Source organism: Macrobrachium nipponense, chromosome 21 (assembly GCF_015104395.2).
Source record: "Macrobrachium nipponense isolate FS-2020 chromosome 21, ASM1510439v2, whole genome shotgun sequence".
Classification (NCBI taxonomy): Eukaryota; Metazoa; Arthropoda; class Malacostraca; order Decapoda; family Palaemonidae; genus Macrobrachium; species Macrobrachium nipponense.
Genome location: NC_087212.1, coordinates 1,646,057 through 1,663,042, shown reverse-complemented (window position 1 = coordinate 1,663,042; position 16,986 = coordinate 1,646,057). Strand labels below are relative to the sequence as shown.

The 16,986-nt window shown below is 39.3% G+C and overlaps 1 protein-coding gene across 1 annotated transcript; it reads left to right on the top strand.

Annotated features, from left to right (window-relative positions):
* Nucleotides 1-611: 611 nt before the first annotated feature.
* Nucleotides 612-15,723, top strand: LOC135197682 (AP-4 complex subunit epsilon-1-like). Its single transcript, XM_064224699.1, has 11 exons — nt 612-730; nt 2,542-2,758; nt 2,950-3,145; nt 3,502-3,698; nt 4,182-4,352; nt 5,346-5,491; nt 5,616-5,810; nt 12,814-13,009; nt 13,519-13,723; nt 13,950-14,619; nt 14,749-15,723. Exons 2-11 carry the CDS (start codon nt 2,582-2,584, stop codon nt 15,026-15,028), a joined length of 2,433 nt encoding a protein of 810 aa, XP_064080769.1. The 5' UTR covers nt 612-730; nt 2,542-2,581; the 3' UTR covers nt 15,029-15,723.
* The last annotated feature ends 1,263 nt before the right edge of the window (nt 15,724-16,986 follow it).

The following is a 16,986-nucleotide window of genomic DNA, read 5'->3' as shown; positions in this document are numbered from 1 at the left end:
CTCTTTCTCTACTTATTTATCTATTTATTTATCTGTTCCGTGGATTTCTATTTTCAAAATAAGGAACTCCTCTACGGACTCGGATATCTTTGCATGTGTACCTGAGCATAAGCTACACTATGCGCGTCATCGACACTCTTGATCATCGGAGGAGGTGGGAGATTGGAACCAATAAGAACCAGTCATTTATGAATTCCAGATTCTCATAGGCTAAAAAATTAGGTGCATCCGTCATCGTTGAACTATCGGATTGTTTTGGAATGAAAAAAGGTAAATGCTGATTTCAATTAACCTACATAAAATTTGATTGCATGGATTATGTATACGTTTTCTAGTATAACGTTGATGGTGTTATAATTTAAATCCCAGTGAAAGAACAGAGCGTAATGCGCACAATTTTCCTATTCCAATGTTACCAGAAGTAGCGTGTTAATATGAAAGCCTTGAATTGACTGAATGAAGATTTGTAGTGATTTGTTAACACATCGTAAGCAGAATTGACATAACAAATTCATTTATAAATCAAAATAAGTCAATAACCTGTAGAAAGCAATGTACAAAGATAGCAGCTAGTGCTTTTATCGCTATTATGAGCTACAGACAGTCGCTGAGTTCGCTAACTTCGTCTGTTCGCTGCTAACACTGATTATTTGTTTACATGAAGACAGGTTAACAACTGAGGTGCAAATGAGTTGCAACGCAATTAGTCCCTCGTGATACTACGAACAAGGTATATGACATTTGGCAGCGAGTGTGAAATATGACGATATTCACTGCCTTTTAACTTTTAAATGATAGATTCCGATTGTGCGCTTGCTAAGCCAACTTTTTTCTTCTAAAAATCTGCCCAGCCCAGGGTACGTCACTGGGTCTTGGCCATTGTTAGTCGTCTATTTAGTTTATTATGATGAAAAATGGGGTCATTTTAATTAGAGGATATCTACAAAAATCCACTGCATGAGGTTAAAGATCAAAAAGTAAGACTCCCCTCCCCGTTATCCAACGATTCTGGGTGACCCCCTGTGGGGACCACCAAGTGGTGAGTGCCATTTACACCAGTTAGAAAAATAGGAATTGTATTAGGCCTAATAAATAGTTGCTAAAAAATATGTTATTCGTATATACCTAGGTCATACATTGTTTTAAAGCATGGTATACCAGTTTTAGGAAAGATAGCTACCTATGTGTACTGACATAGGCCTACCTATCTACCACCTAGCCCTATTCATTAGTAATGGAATTTATTTACCTACTGTACAAATATAGAAAAGGTGTATGTTACGCAGAAAAATTTACTAAAATAATATGGGGAAATTTACCACCTTCTTTTTTATGTTTTTACATTATTCGTCAATGGGCTTCAGCATGAAAATGTAAACAAAAGACAGTAGGTTTTCCATATTTGTATTAATTTTTCAAGTTATCTTACCAGTACTGTATTAGGTACTACAAAGGAAGCTACACACTTTTCTACCTATATTTTTCTGTCAAAAAATTTCATTGATAAACAATATCTCCTTGCTGAGCTTTTCCTTAGGATTACCCATGATGTTATAAGACAGGTAATTACAGATATATTTACTAACTTAACATACCTTAGGTACTGGGTCCTTACCTGGTTGGGGGTCTCCTGCCACTCTGTAATACCCCTCATCAGGCAGAACTAGAAAGAAAGTAGGTACCTATGTATAATGATACATACCCATCTTGATTTTTCTAAGCTAACCTTAGTCATTCTAGGTTGCTAAGCCCTTATGTGGGTGGGTACACCTAAGTGGACCTTGAATGTGATTTAATAGGTAAACCAACTGTTTCCCAAGAAAATGAAAGGTAAATTTGTCCAAGCCATATTAAAAACTAACAGAAAAACCCATGAACTGTCACCTAGGCTATGAGAGTCAAGCTCTGCTGCTCAGTGGTAGTGTATTCAGAATAAAACTTCTTCTTAAGTCATGTAAACAAGCACTTACCAGTTTGAGAAGTTTTGCTGTTTCATGAAATATTAAATTCCCAGGTTAGCACACTAATCCAGTCAAGCCCCTAAGCTGTAAGTAAGAAAACTGCTTAGAGTTGTGCAGAGTTTATATTTTACCTTATGCCATGTGAACTAAAGCAGTGTCCTAAATAGTTTTATGCTTTTGTTGCTAGCTACAGTGGATCGTGAGAGAATATCCTTCAATATAGGTAAGACCGATAGTGTGGTATTAGTGGATGAGGCTGGCTTTCTATCAGTTTAAATTGTTTTAACAGAGCAATTACTGTTCAGTGCACATATGGTGCAGTATAATGAGCTTCGAGAAGGGGTTTCCTCAAGTGGTAGAATGCTACCATGAGAGAATAAGCTGAAGATTTCCTTAGAGAATGAGTGGCATGGTGCTTATTAGTGTATTGTACCTGATGATTATAAGTAAACGATTTGTGTTTAAGAAACAAAAAAGTTCTCTCTCTCTCTCTCTCTCTCTCTCTCTCTCTCTCTCTCTCTCTCTCTCTCTCTCTCTCTCTCTCTCTCTCGTTTTAAACTAATTTGTTTTCCCTTTCCAGTAATGTTTCAAGACAAAATTCTGGTTAGACACAATAGAAGATGTCTAGTGTCTTGGAAAAAACACTGAGTGGGCTGGTTCACAGCATCCTTGGAGGAACCAACTCAAGTAACCCAGTCTCACAGACTTTCGGAAATCCTTCAGGACTTAAAAATGTCTCATTTGGTCTTGTTAACTTCGTTGAGAAGCTTCAGAGTGCAAGAAGAATTTCTAAACAGGTTTGATAAAGCCACATTGTTAATGCTGACATCATTGAACATGGATATAATTCTATATAATATTTGCAGCATATAATCCAACTTCAGGATATTTTTAACTGCAATACATAGTACCTAGGTTAAACAGTGTTAAAAGTTAAAAAGGAAATAAGTAGGAAATTTTAAAGCTATTTTACCTTTCATTCCACCAGGAAGAACAGGAGTGTATTGAACATGAAAATAGGGAATGGGTGAAAGTTTTATCCAGTCCAGGAATTAGTAGTGCAGTTGTTGCTGATTTGTTATGCCGAGCACTGATAGCAAGTGTGCGAGGGTATGATCTTCCTAATCTGCATATACACGCTATAAAGTTAACCCAGTGCCCTATTGTTCTTCACAAAAAAATAGGTAAGAAAATTATAGTTATATTAGATCAGGTTTCCAAAAAAGTCGGATGAAGTTATTAATGATTCTCTTAACAAAATATGCTCTTTATCACAAGTACAGTACACAGACATCTTAATTTGATAAGTTTAAATAAATTGCTTCAAGATTGAAGAACTTATCACTCTCTAGATAGGATCAAATGTTGAATATGTTAAATGTCTCAAATTGATAAGAGTATTATTGTATTTTCACACTAGAATGTTAATATCTTACCTTGTATTATTATTATTCCTGTTTTTATACAGAACAGTCTTTTACTATGCAAAAAAAGAACACCAGTAGAATGCTTTATGAAAAACATTTGTTATTTTTTGCAGGATATCTTTATGTTAGCCAAAGCTTGGGCCCAGGTTCGGAACTAACATTATTGCTAGTCAACACTATTCAACGGGACTTAACTGCACCAAATGCTCTGCAGGTTGCTGCAGCTCTGGCCTCCTTTCCCACAGTTGTCACACCGGATCTTACACCATCTTTCATATGTTCTCTTACTCACTGTCTTGCACATAAGCAGGTAAGAGTTGTGCTGTTAAGTATAATGTAAGTATAGTATAGTTATATTGAAGTAAAGTGTTATAGGTGATATTGTCCTGAGTTGCTGCACCATGACTGCAAAGGCTCACCGTATTTTAGAGCCTCAGTAAGATGATAATGATGGCAATGATCTAGTTGTTGCGTCTAATCCCGGCCTACTATGAACAGCAAGATGAACAGAAAAGGAAGAAGTATGTCCAAATAGCAGAAGAAAGGTTAGGAACATTACAAAGGTTTAGGTGTTCATAGAACCTTAAAATGCTGTAGATCTGTCGTACAATAATTATTTTCATTTTCCATGTTTTACAAAATAAAATCCAGGAAATCAGTTTTATTGTTAGATATCAGTAACTTGAGGGTAACAGCTATATTCATTTTAATTTTCTGAAAAATTATGGTGGATGTACTGCTTCTTTAATTTCATCATATGTTTGCTGTATTGGAACTATGGCTATCCTCCCAGGTGTATATTCGACGAAGAGCTGCAGCAATGGTTGGTGTTGTAGCTTCAAGATGTGGAGAGCAACTGCAAGACAATGCTGCTGATCAAATACCTCATTTGCTTCACCTTCTTACTGACCAGGATCCTGGTGTTGCAATAGCTGCAATCAATTCCCTGTGCAAAATTTATAAAGTAAGAGAGATTTCTTAACTCAGTTTTGTATTTTAGTATGTGTAGGGTTGCAGTGAAGCAAGGAAGGAAGTATAATTAGGATTCATGAGTGCAATTTCTATCATATTTACAGTTTTTTCAGATTCACCTTCCATTTATGTGCATTGATAGGATGTAAGGGAATGAATGACTTCAAATCTTTGGGATGATTATTTTACTCTGCTTTAATTATTGTAGTGCAATAATTGTATTTGGTAGCACGAAGAAATTTTGTAGATACATGCTATCAGAAATTGTCAGTCATTTGCAGGTTTAGGCAGTACTGTACAGTAAATTATTTCAGTATCACGAAGGTAATAATACCTGATGTATCCTCATAAGGAAATATTAATTTTACTTAGAACTTAGCACCAGTTTCTCATGCCGTGTACAGTATAAAGTCAGGTTGAAGCAGAGGCAGTATTAGGTAGTCATTCCACAGACAGAAGACATCCTCTCCCACCTGTACCATTGTAATTTATTTCAGATTCATAACATGCTCGTATTTATTGCAGTTTAGAAAACATCATTTGCCACTTATCTCTGAGAAAACAGACTTTTTCCAAAACTGGTATGGCATTAGCTTTTGATATTGTGTAATTTTGCCAGAATGTTAAAATTTCAATTGAGTGATTCTTGAAATTTTGCAAATTAGTACACTAGTGTTCTTAAAATTGCAAATTATTGAATGTTTATAGCATGATTGTAACTAATATTACTTTCTGTAAACTTTGCCATCAGTATCAATGGATTCAGTCATTTTCATTTGAAGATAGTAATGTTAAGCTTTGTACTGTACAGGTGTCAGTTTCACTATGGTGTACTGTGTTATTGTTATTTCTTTATGATTACAAGTGTATTCTTTGATAGTGTTTGGTGAATCCAACACAAAAACAAAATTAGTGGTTGGTCTTGAATATTTCAGTATACGTATCCCTTTGATCTGTAATGACTTTCCACATTATTAATTTCTAGGATTGCGGATTGCAAAAGGCAGACCTTCGAGAGCAGGTTGCACAAAGTGCTTCGCATTTATTGACTCAGGCCTTGAATGGTGCCCTTCCCAAAGATTATCAAGTAAATGCACTTCCAGCTCCTTTTGTTCAAATGCAGATGTTAAGGTAAGTTAAGGCTCTGGTGTTGTTATGTGTTCAAGTTGAAGCCTTGTATATACAGATGTACATTTCTGTAACAGTATCATGTGCAGAAAGAGTTTTAAATAGATACACATCTTGATCCTTCCAGAGTAATTCAGCAGATATCCAGCAAAGATTGGCAGGTTCCTGCATCGGTTATAGAAGCAGTAGAATCAGTCGTTGGCCAGCCTTGGGGTGGCAAAGAAGTAGCTCTTTATTCTGTTCTCCTGGAGTGTGTATTCACAATTACTGCGCTTCCACATCATGATGGCTTGATTACCAGTGCACTGAAGGTTGTATTAGGGTAAGTGCAGATGATGACTGTCAGACTCTTTTATTGATTAAACCATTTTTCTGATAGGAGTCAGTCTTGCTAACTTTGCTTCTCTAGCAGGATTGCCATTATTTGGTACAAGAAGGAAGCATGTTTAGTATATCCTGGTTTGTTCATGAAACTTACCTGTCAGATATATATATAGCTGTATTTTCTGAAGTCCGACAGAATTTTAAAAACTTCCGACACACGCAGTGGTCGGCCAGGTGGTTAGTACCCATTCCCGCCGCTGGGAGGCGGGTATCAGGAACCATTCCCATTTTCTATTCATAATTTTTCTGTCGCCGGTGCTGGAAACACCTGTTTCCAGTACCTCCGTCTTAGATTTTGGAAACTTCATTGCCGCTAAGTATCCTAATTGTCTTTTAATTTATTTACTTGGATTTGTGGCTAGACATACGCTATCTTAAATTGATTTGAATTTGATTCATTTTTGCATAAGATATCTGAATCTAGTTAGGCTAGTTTCAGAGGGTGTTGTCTGCAAAGATAGGGTGTGGCTACCGAAAGCTTCGGTAGATCCGCACTTGGTATGCACGAGGGGTATGAGTCTTGCTTCTTTGTCGAGATTTGTCATGTAAGGAGTGTGAGACTTTGTCTAATTCCGTAAGGAAGACGTATGATTCGTATGTACGCAATTAATCAGTAAACATGTCTAATTCCGTAAGGAAAACGTATGATTCGTATGTACGCAATTAATCAGTAAACAAAAGTCAGGGTAGTGAACCTGCTAACCCCTTCCTGTAGACTTTTTTTTTGCCCTAACCCTGTAGTATAGCCTACGGGTTATGAATATGTCTGCGAGAGGTGATCGCTCTCCTTCATTGTTGTGAAGAGTGCTACTTCTGTTATTGTTTCTCATAACCCTGTAATGTTGTCTCGGGCCCTAAACAGTGTCTGTAGAGGTTATTGCCCTTTCTCTAATACTCCTTCGATTCGTATCTTAGAATCGAAAGTGCTTGCTTTAGAGAGCAATATGAAGTGGCTAAGTGCAGTGACAGTGACCCTTGTGTAGTGGAGGGTGCGTCAGATCGGCCGGATTCGCCTCTAGGCCTGGACCTCTGCTTGACTCCCAGGACCCGGGGAGAGAGCATTGGTCGAAAGCCGAAGGAGGGTTACGAGGAACCCCCACCGATCTGGCGTGCCTTCGGCAGTTTCTGATGAAAATCCCCAGACTGCCTTAGTGCGTGCACGTGCACGAATCCTGAAGGATTGCTTCTCGTCCTCCGAAGCGTCCTCCCGCGCAGGGGTTGGAGCTTTCGGAAGGACTCGCGCCCTCTAAATAGAAGCTTTATAGAAGAGGACGCTTCACGTCCTCTCTCTCTCGTTATGCGTTCCAGTGAGAAGTAAGAAGGCGAACGTCGCCTGATCACGTGTACGTCTTTCCACCGAGAAATATGAAAAAGAAGTCTTAGTAGCAGGACGCTTTTGAGAGCGGACGTCCGAGCTTTGTTACTGTTGAGGGAATAAGAAGGCGTTTCCCTGTCGCCAGTCGCCCCTCGTATTCTCACACGATCAACCCTTCTCCTGAGACTGTTTCGTGCAGTCGGATTTCTCTCCGAAATGTATCTCGCTTGTTTTGACGCCTGTCAGGAGCGTGACGCTTTTCTGCACGCTTCTTTTGACGCTCGGCTTGGACGGGACGTTCGGATGGACGCCAGGCGCGCGCGGGTGCACGCCAAGCGCGCACCAGTGGACGCCGAGCGCAAGCCAGTGGACGCCGAGCGCGCTCGCTGCTCGCCAGTGGACGCCGAGCGCGCGCGCCAGCGCACGCCAGCGCACGCCAGGTGTGTCGCCTGGCTGAACGTTTCTGTTGAACTCTTCTAGCTCTTGTTTACGATTTGGGCCTCAAGAATTTTTACCTCTACCTTCGGTGATACCTTATACCTCACATGCAAAGAATGTGAAGTAAGCAGTGCTTCGGAGGAAGCTTAAAGTGAACAGACAACTTCGTCTTCGAAACCCAGCAAGACCTCGGGTTTCGTGAATTCAAGAGGTCTCTGTCAATATTATATTGCTTTTTCGCAAAGGTGGATGGAGTTAAGGAAAGCTCAAGGGAAGATCTCGTTTTCTCTACCGCAGTCAAGACTTTGCGATAAGGCAGTTACGGGTTATGTAAAGGCTCGATGTCCTGCACGTCAGGACTCTCGGCAACGTCAGTAGGATTCTTGCAAAGGCACTCATCAAAAGAACGCTCTTCAGGAAAGCGCAAGACAGGACTTCCTTTGCCATACTGCCAATAAATTTTAAGCTTTAGCAGGCATTAGTTGTGATAAGGGAGAGGAAGCTGGTTGGAGAATTTCTTCCTCTTCCCAGGATAATTTTGCAAGCTTTTTAGCCCATCTGAAAGGGTTTTTCAGATGATAGGTTTTGTTAGTTTCTAGTCGGGACTACGCTGCCGAATTGAACATCGTCGTTCTACCTGCCGTAAGCCTAGTCTCTTAACAGGATTCTTGCCCCTTCCTCGTTTGAGAAATCGGAAAAATAAAATGCTCGACTTCCTGGATTACGTTTTGTCAATTCAGTGACTTTCCCCCATTGACAATATACTATCGTTTTGTCAAGTAAGTGGGTATCCCCTCATTGACAAAATATCTCTTTGTCCCGTAAATGGGTTAGTTCTCATTGACAAACATCTCATTAACTTGATATTGCGTAAGCGAATAAGCTCTTGTTGACAAGATTCGGAAGAGCTCTCATTCGTCATTCGCAGACTCGTACAAGAAATAGACTTGTAGACTACGTCAATGAACGCTTATGTCCAATAACATAAGAAGCTTGAGCTGACTGCTTCGATTCTCTTAAGTTTTGTTCATGAAACTTGCCTGTCAGATATGTATGTAGCTGTATTTCCGAATTCAGCTATATATATATATATATCTGCCAGGTAAGTATGAACAAACTTTATTGTATCATAACAATATCATTTTGCCTTGCGTTATTTTATTTCTGGTTGGTTCAAGTCATATACGCTTGCTGTAGTTACCTCTTCGGATGGCAACCGAGAGGTCTATTGTCTATTTTAAGGACATTTAATCGTTACTCCCTGCAGCCTTCCAGGAGTTTCCGATTTATCTTTTACCGTTGTATGGTAGTGTTCTGACGACACAAACGCATCTATATATTTAGCGTTTTCTGTTTCGCTTAAATATACCAGCTTGAGAGTCTATCTGCTCAAAAAATAACGGACCTATTTCTTCGTAGAATAGGGTAGCTGGCAACCCAGACATAAAGTTAAGAGACGACATTCGTAAGCTGCTGGCTGCTGCTGTCACGCTGTGTCTGTCCTCCAGTCCAACCGGGGTTACCGAGCCACCAGTAACAGATCGTGCGCTGTCATGCGCGGTAGGTTACGTCTCTCTCTCTTGCGGGATTGACTGACTAACCGTATCTCTGTGCTGGCGGTTACGTCTCTCCTGCGGGATTGACTGACTAACTGTATCTCTGTCCTACAATCACGGACTTTAGCCTAAGATTGAAGGGATTTCTTACGTGAATGAATAAACGTTGCATTCGTTTTGCCTTAACTATGTTCAACAGAGTTATCTCTTAATCCTTTCGGTGCTCGTTACCGCACAGTTATAGAATTACGAGTCTACCGCAACATTGCACTTTTATATGCTCTCCTGCTTAGGCAAAACGCAGCCTTATTAGGGAAGTAAGCATACTCGGGGAGGGAATGGATGAGCTTGCTGGGGACCATTTCCTTCCTGAAGAAGTTTGTTTCCCCGAATAGACTGCAATTAAGATCACAGTTTTTTCCTACCGGGAAACAAATATTATTCAAGATCTAGGAATGATTCTGAACATCTCTCAGTGCGTCTATCACCTGAGGTGATAGAAAGAAGGTGCCGGACATCTGGATAGGGTTTCAAATGTCCTGGATCTTAATCTGAAAGAAGTAAAGCGATTCGGTAGTCCCTCCAGTCCTCGAAACGAGTTTTTGGGAACCAGTGGTCCAGATCAACTCTGATATTCCACAGCTCTCTCATATCTTAAGAAGTATCTTCTCTCGGTCCCTGTTCGAGTTTACGAGAAAGAGCCTATTATAACAACAGGCGTAGAATGTAACGATCCTCTAGAGGTTCGTTACAGGATTGCAAAAGTCCGTACGAATCGTCTCGATCGACGGCAGCAACTATTGACTTCCGAGTGAATATTTATTTAGAAGTAAGTGAGAGTTGTGGAGACTTTAGGGACGCCCTTTCATTCTTCTCTTCGATATGTTGAGGACGAAGAGGCTTCTTCTTCTCTGCTCCCTTATTCTCGATCCGGGATCGGTACCATTAAATGCCATCCTATGATATTGAACGGGGATGGATGTTTAGTCTTTCTTTTTTCCCCTTTTTCAATCGTTTAGGAATGTTATAAGAGGATTTATGACGTCACACAGGGAGCGACAATGACGCTGATCGACCCCATGTTGGCCTTCAGGATCCTGGATTCACAGAGTCACATACTTCCTAGTTCACTTTCCAAGGACCTTTTCCGAGAGAGTCGGTCTACTCTTAACTCGAAAGGTACCTATAACCTCTCCGCTCTGAGTCTGACTACGTTCAGGCTATCGAGATGTTGACAGGAATAAGATTACCGTCTTCCATTTCCGTCTGAAGAATGGGATAAGCTGGCAGTCACAACCATTAAAGAATACGCAAATATGTTGTTGACGGCCTTTGGGCTCAGTGATTTGCGTCTGTCAAACAACAAACCCCTTCACGATCTTTGGGTTCTGTGGAATCTCGAATCTCGCTCACCATCTACTTTTTGTCTCACCTGTTTTCTCGGAGTCAGACACTCGTGCGAGATCAGGCGACATATAGTAGCCCTGAGTTTCTTGTTGACGAAGTCGGTTGCGTTTATACACCCCCGATGATCGTGTAACATGAGCCACCGGTTGGACTGTCGCATTCTTCCTTCGGGACTGAATCGCCTTTTTGCTCCTCGCTCCTTTCTCCTGGCACCAGAAGCTCGAGTCAGGAGTTGATTCGCTGACGACGTTGGGTTGCGTTGATACACCCCCAAGGTTTGCTTAGATTGAATCGCACAGGCAGTCCAGACACTCATCCTTCAGCGAAGAATAGTGCCTTATGGTCTTCAGGGTACAGCCTTGCTGTCCTTGATTCGTCTGACTGGTCAACTGGTCGGTCACCTGACTTTAGTACAGCTTTCAATATGGAACTTAGACGTAGTCTGAAGTTCTTGATGTTAAAGCATTCGAACCTCTCCTACCTGTTAACTTCTTGCATGTGATCAGGAAGGCCTTCTTCTAACCACCCTAGATACGACAAAGAGGGTTAGTGAGATTTTAAGCCATCGTCACAAGTTTTGGCTTTAGAGAACACAAGGCGGTGTGCTCTCTAAGCCTTCCGTTGTGGCCTAAGAATGGAAACCCGTTTTGTCCTTGGGCCAGGAGCTTGGAAGCAAGGATGGCACAAGTTAGTGGGCAGGAGCCAGAGAGAGTCCTGTGCCCTGTCGGGTCTCTCAAGTTTTATCTACATAAAACTCAAGAAAGTCGAAGTCATTCGGGCAATCTGCAGTGTTCCGAAAAAGACCAGACTTGCCCATATCGAAGAAACACCCTGGCTTTAGTGTTAAGGAGTTCTTTCAAAAATGCTCCTTCATTGTGTTTGCACAAAGATTTGAAATCTTTTTATCTGAATGCTCACGAGGTGAGGGCGCGGCCTCGGAAGCATTTCAACAGAGCATGGCACTCAGCAACATCCTGAGTACCATGTTTTAGCGAAGCAACTCTGTGTTCACTTCACACTCCCTGCGAGATGTGAAGATGGCATATGAGATCTGCTGCTCGCTAGGGCCATACGTGTCTGCAGACACAATCTTGGGGGCAAGAAGTAACACTCATCCTATCCTGTAGAAAATGGTTAGGAAGAGCTCTTAATTTAGTTGATGAGTCGCCGACAACGGCGACTTCTTAACTCTTAAGCCTTAGTTAAAACACCTTAACTTTGGCTAGGTTGGTCAGGTGGTGATATATATATATATATATATATTTATTTTACTTCTTAGCCCTCATGGTATGGTCAATATGGTCTAGTCACGTCGTGGTCTCGCCCCTGTTGACAGATCATCTGGAGTGCACCAGCTATATAGGTCTCTACCTCGCTGGCAACTCTAGTAGCACAAGCAGACTTACGTGGCAGTAACCACGAAGCCAGCTATGCTAACAGGTGGAACCAAGATGTAAATCATCTGCATGCATTTGTTTCCCAAAATCCTTCTATTCTGTCCCTTCCCACCTCCAAAGGTGGGATTCAGCTATATATATATCTGACAGGTAAGTTTCATGAACAAAATGATATTGTTATGATACAATAAAGTTTTGTTCATACTTACCTGGCAGATATATAATCAAGTACCCACCCACCTCCCCTCAGGGGACAGTGGAAATAAAAATTATGAATAGAAAATGGGAATGGTTCCTGATACCCGCTTCCCAGCGGCGGGAATGGGTACTAACCACCTGGCCGACCACTGCGTGTGTCGGAAGTTTTTAAAATTCTGTCGGACTTCAGAAAATACAGCTATATATATATCTGCCAGGTAAGTATGAACAAACTTTATTGTATCATAACAATATCATTTTTTTTTAGTGTTACCCAATAGCCTGTTTGAACTATGTAAAAATGAAAGTAAGGAAGTATTTTGTCTTTTTGGTGGAGCAATACTTTTGGCAGTATTATTAGTTTTAAGTTTCCATCTGATATTACCAACTAACAGCAACTGTCTTTAGTGGCATAAATACCATTTAGTTAAAGTAGCTCTACATTTGCTTAGGATCTTAGTGAGGGCATTTTATCATCAAGTGCAATTACTTAATGATGTTTTGATCCTGGTGGCAGAATTAATTATCTTGTTTAACATGAAAGTATATTCAGTTACTGCTCGTAAATATTATGTATATTTATGTTTCATTTTTCTGATACGCCAGCCATTTTTATGACTTTTTTTTCAGCTTTTTGAAAAGTACCAATATCGACCTGAAGTATGTTGGGTTGAAAGCTTTAGCAAGTGTGTTTTCTGTACTCGAAGAGGCACTGACTCCCACTCACCTTGAGGCTGTACTTGACTGTTTGTATCATTCTAATGCCAGCCTTCAGGCGAAAACCCTTTCTTTGCTATGTGCAATGGCAAATCCTCATAATTACCAGGTATGTACCATACTGTACATTTGAAATACTACACTGTTTTTACAAGTTTAGACAAGTGTTCATTTTGCGTGCTTGATTGTTTCCTGTACATACCTCACATGCTATTAAAAAAAAGACTATGTACTATAATTGTGCTTAAAAGTATTGCATTAGCTTATTATTATTATGCATAGTTATGCTTATTATTATGGATAAAACTAAATTGGAAAATGTTTAAAAATTAAGAATGGGGCATATGAGATCATCGAAGTGTGTCTCTAAGAGATAAGCAGGTTACCCTCTAGATTTGGTATGTTGGCATTCCATCATTTAAATGGCTCTACTTATGTAGATGTCTAATTTTTATCGTGTGTAACCCCTAATGTGCTCTTTTTTCCAGGAACTGCAGAGGGATGAAATATCAAAATCAGAATCTCTTTAGTCACTTCTAGACCTAAAGATACCTGTTATTTCAAACTTCCAAGTTTCTTTCCTTCTAATCCATTAACATTCCTTTCATTATATTTCAGGCAGTCTCTACCACTTTGCTAGAGTTTTCTACCAGAGTTCAGGACACCAGTAAACAAAAAATAATTTACGGAGAACTATCCTCAATAATAACTCAATATTGTGAAGATGTAGTTTGGTGCATAGAGCTATTATCACCCTTGATAATGAATAACAGTCTTCCTGACAGTCGCTTGTTAGAATCTTTAGTCACTGTTTTTGAGAAAGGTTGGTATAATATACTATTCACATTGTCTATAGTTTTGTATTATGCAAACAAACATACCATATAATAGAAAGATAAGTTACATACTATATAATAGAAAGATAAGGTTCAAATGGAGTTACAGTTATGCGTAAGTAGATGAAGATATATTCAAGAAAGTCATCTGTAGTTTATATTGATGTAAGGAACTTTTAAAAAAATGTTTTCAGTGTTTTCTTTTTCCTGCAGGTTTTTCCAAAGAAAACAGCGTGAATGGTGCCATGAGTGCATCTCAAGAGCTCCTACTAAAAATATTCAGCTTAAACCCGTTACCAAAGGCTTATATAAATCTAATAGCATGTATGCTCAACTTACATTACGGTAAAGACCCAAAACAGGTATCCAAGTACTTCACAGATACTTTTGTAGAGAGAGTTAGATTGATGAATTGCATACAAGAAAATAATAGTGCCATTTTGCAGTGCCTTAAAAACATCGGGTTATATGATGTAACAATATGTGCTGATATAGTTAAGATGTTACAACCGTACACCCTGAATTCAGACCTAAAGTTGCGAGAAAGTGTGCAGGAGGTATGTACGTGGCTTTCAAATTCTGAACTGAGTTTAAAAGTAATCAGAAACAAAGAGAAAATACTGAATGGTGAATTGTCAGTTGATCTTACCCTTAGTTTTCTAGACAGCTATGTTGTTGAATCCCTTGAAAGTGGTGCTAGTCCTTTTAAGCCATTCAGTGTTGTCATGGCAAATACTACATGCTTTGAAGATAAAGCCGTGACAGATTTAAATGATACCCAGTGGAGCACTCCCACTGGATCAGAAGATGCACAGTCTTCTGCACCCTCCACAAGTACACATCTCACCAGTGGAACTAGTCACAGCCATAATGTGCTAATAAGGTCAGATATATTAAATATTTTCTGTACAGTATTCATAATGATTTTTTAAATATTAGACGTTACTTGAACATAATGTCGAGGAACTCAGTTTCATATATGATTTCTTTAAAATGTTTTCTCTTTCTTCAGAAGCACGATTGCACCCAGCAAGAAAATCTGGAGTGCTGAAGGGCGAGCTCGTTTGAAGTCAGAAGGTGAAACTTCGGTTCGGTCTCGTGTCGATTCCACCTCCCAGTCAGTAGCACAGCAAGGAAACCTTCTCGGGCCAGATGATGACGAAGACGAAGTGACCGAAGGAAGCGTTGAAATGGCAGACGAAGCTCAAGAGGACAAGGATGCGTCTGCCAGTCAGCGAATGCATTTAACACAAGCACTGTTGTCTGGTCTGGGGATGGCCAGAACTAAGTGATTTAACATATTGTTAACAAGCTCTTAAACATTGTGATACTTTAATTTAAAATACTTTGAACAGTTCCTGGATGGAAATCAATTGAGAATGGAAATAAGGCTGTAGTGTTTCTTTTTGGATGATGTTGAAGACTTGAAGTGTGCCATGTCATGTCATGCCTAGATTTAGAAGCCCAGTTATACTGCCATTGTCAAGTTCATGTGATAAGAATTGAGTGTGTTATAACTGGAGAACTTTTTTATGAGCTGTACTTTGAAAACGGTATTTTTAAAGCTGCTTTGAATACCACATATCGTGACTTCTTATAATGCTTTTGCCAGTAAGTTTGCGTGGACATGTGATTTATTTCTAAATAGTTGAATGGATTGTGTTGTTTTTACTTATTGTTGCTGTGTGACCTGGTTTGCCAGGTTGTCAAACATTGTTTACCATCAATGGAAGTTTTTATATTTTGCAGTATCACATTTTCTACCATTTAACACAACCTGTGTTACTGTACTTTGTTTTGCAGATTCATCCCTATAGAATCAGCACTGTTGAAAGATTTGAATCATTGCCACTCAAAATTGAGCCTACATTGATTGAAAAGTTGGTGTTCAAGAAGAATTTATTCTCGACCTCACTTAACATCTCGAAACAAATTAATTTCTTTAAGATTACCAGATAACTTCTGCCGGCCAAGAATCCACTGATGCTTCGTTTCTCTTGAGGATTGTTTTATTCCTGGAAAATGTAACTGTAGGATTTCTTCCTGGAATTTTATAAGCCTCTCTCTACTTCCCCATCTATTTTCTTGCTTCCATCAGGTCTGTCCTGTGCAAAGACATGAGGTTAACTGTCATATTGACCTCTGCATTTAAAGTAAAGACCCTGGGAGGCATAATGTCTGTCCTAATAAATTCATAGTCACTCTGTGCTTTAAATGGATAATTACTGGGCTTTAGCAAAGCAGTAGTTTGTTTAAAAAAAAAAAAAATTTGTATTTTGTACAATATAATGGGTAATTAGAGATCCCGATATTTTTTTGCTGGTACACTACTTAAACTTGAAAGTTCTTCATTTGTTGTAGGGTTCATCAACCCTGGCTCCTAATTTTTGAGGCTTCCAAATATTCTACCATCCAACTTTTAATCAGACTTCTTTTGAGCCCTCTTATATCATTGTTATTGAAATCTGTTCCTTTCCCTTTTACAATGTCATTTTTCAGGTTGTAGAATATCCTTAGCTTTCTTACTTATATGTGGTCTTCTCTTGACTGGATGGCTTGTTCTTCATCAGTGAACTCTGAAGTCCCTGCTGAAGGGGAGCTCCTTGATTCAGTATACCTCAAAAACACGCTTTGTATTTCTTCTTCTACTGCCCAATATAAGAGACTTACTGTTTATTTGGCAGTAGAAAGAGAAAGTTTAATATTCTTCAGTAATAATCTTATTACTGTTTCAGCCTTCCAACAAGCAGTAAATTGCTTTATTACTTCAACTAGAATCCTTAATCTACTTCACCCTCATTACAAAAGCTGTTTTGTTATTTGGAGAATTGCTTCTGTATTTTGGAAAATTTTGATTAGGGTTTTATCCTGAACAGGCTTCATTTAGATTGTTTCTTTTATATGTCATCTTTTTTTTTCTTTTTGCACAAATGAATGGGGTTTCTAAGTTGGTTTTTAAATTTTTTTTTTTTTTTTATTACTTCATGGTTACCTTCTGCTTGATATCAATTACTTATAGGGAATAGTCTAAAAGCTTGGGCTGTATTGCAGCACATGTATGGATTGGTAAGGTTTAGTGCCCATCTTTGAGCAGCTAAATAACAAGTTTTGAATTAATGTAGTTTTGTAATGTCGTGATTGATAAAACTTTCATTTGGCCAGTGTTTTGTCTCTGGTGTTACTGGATAAGAAAAACACTTGTCAATTGCTAGTCAAAAAGTTCATTGCCTTCCTGACTTTTCAGTCTTTC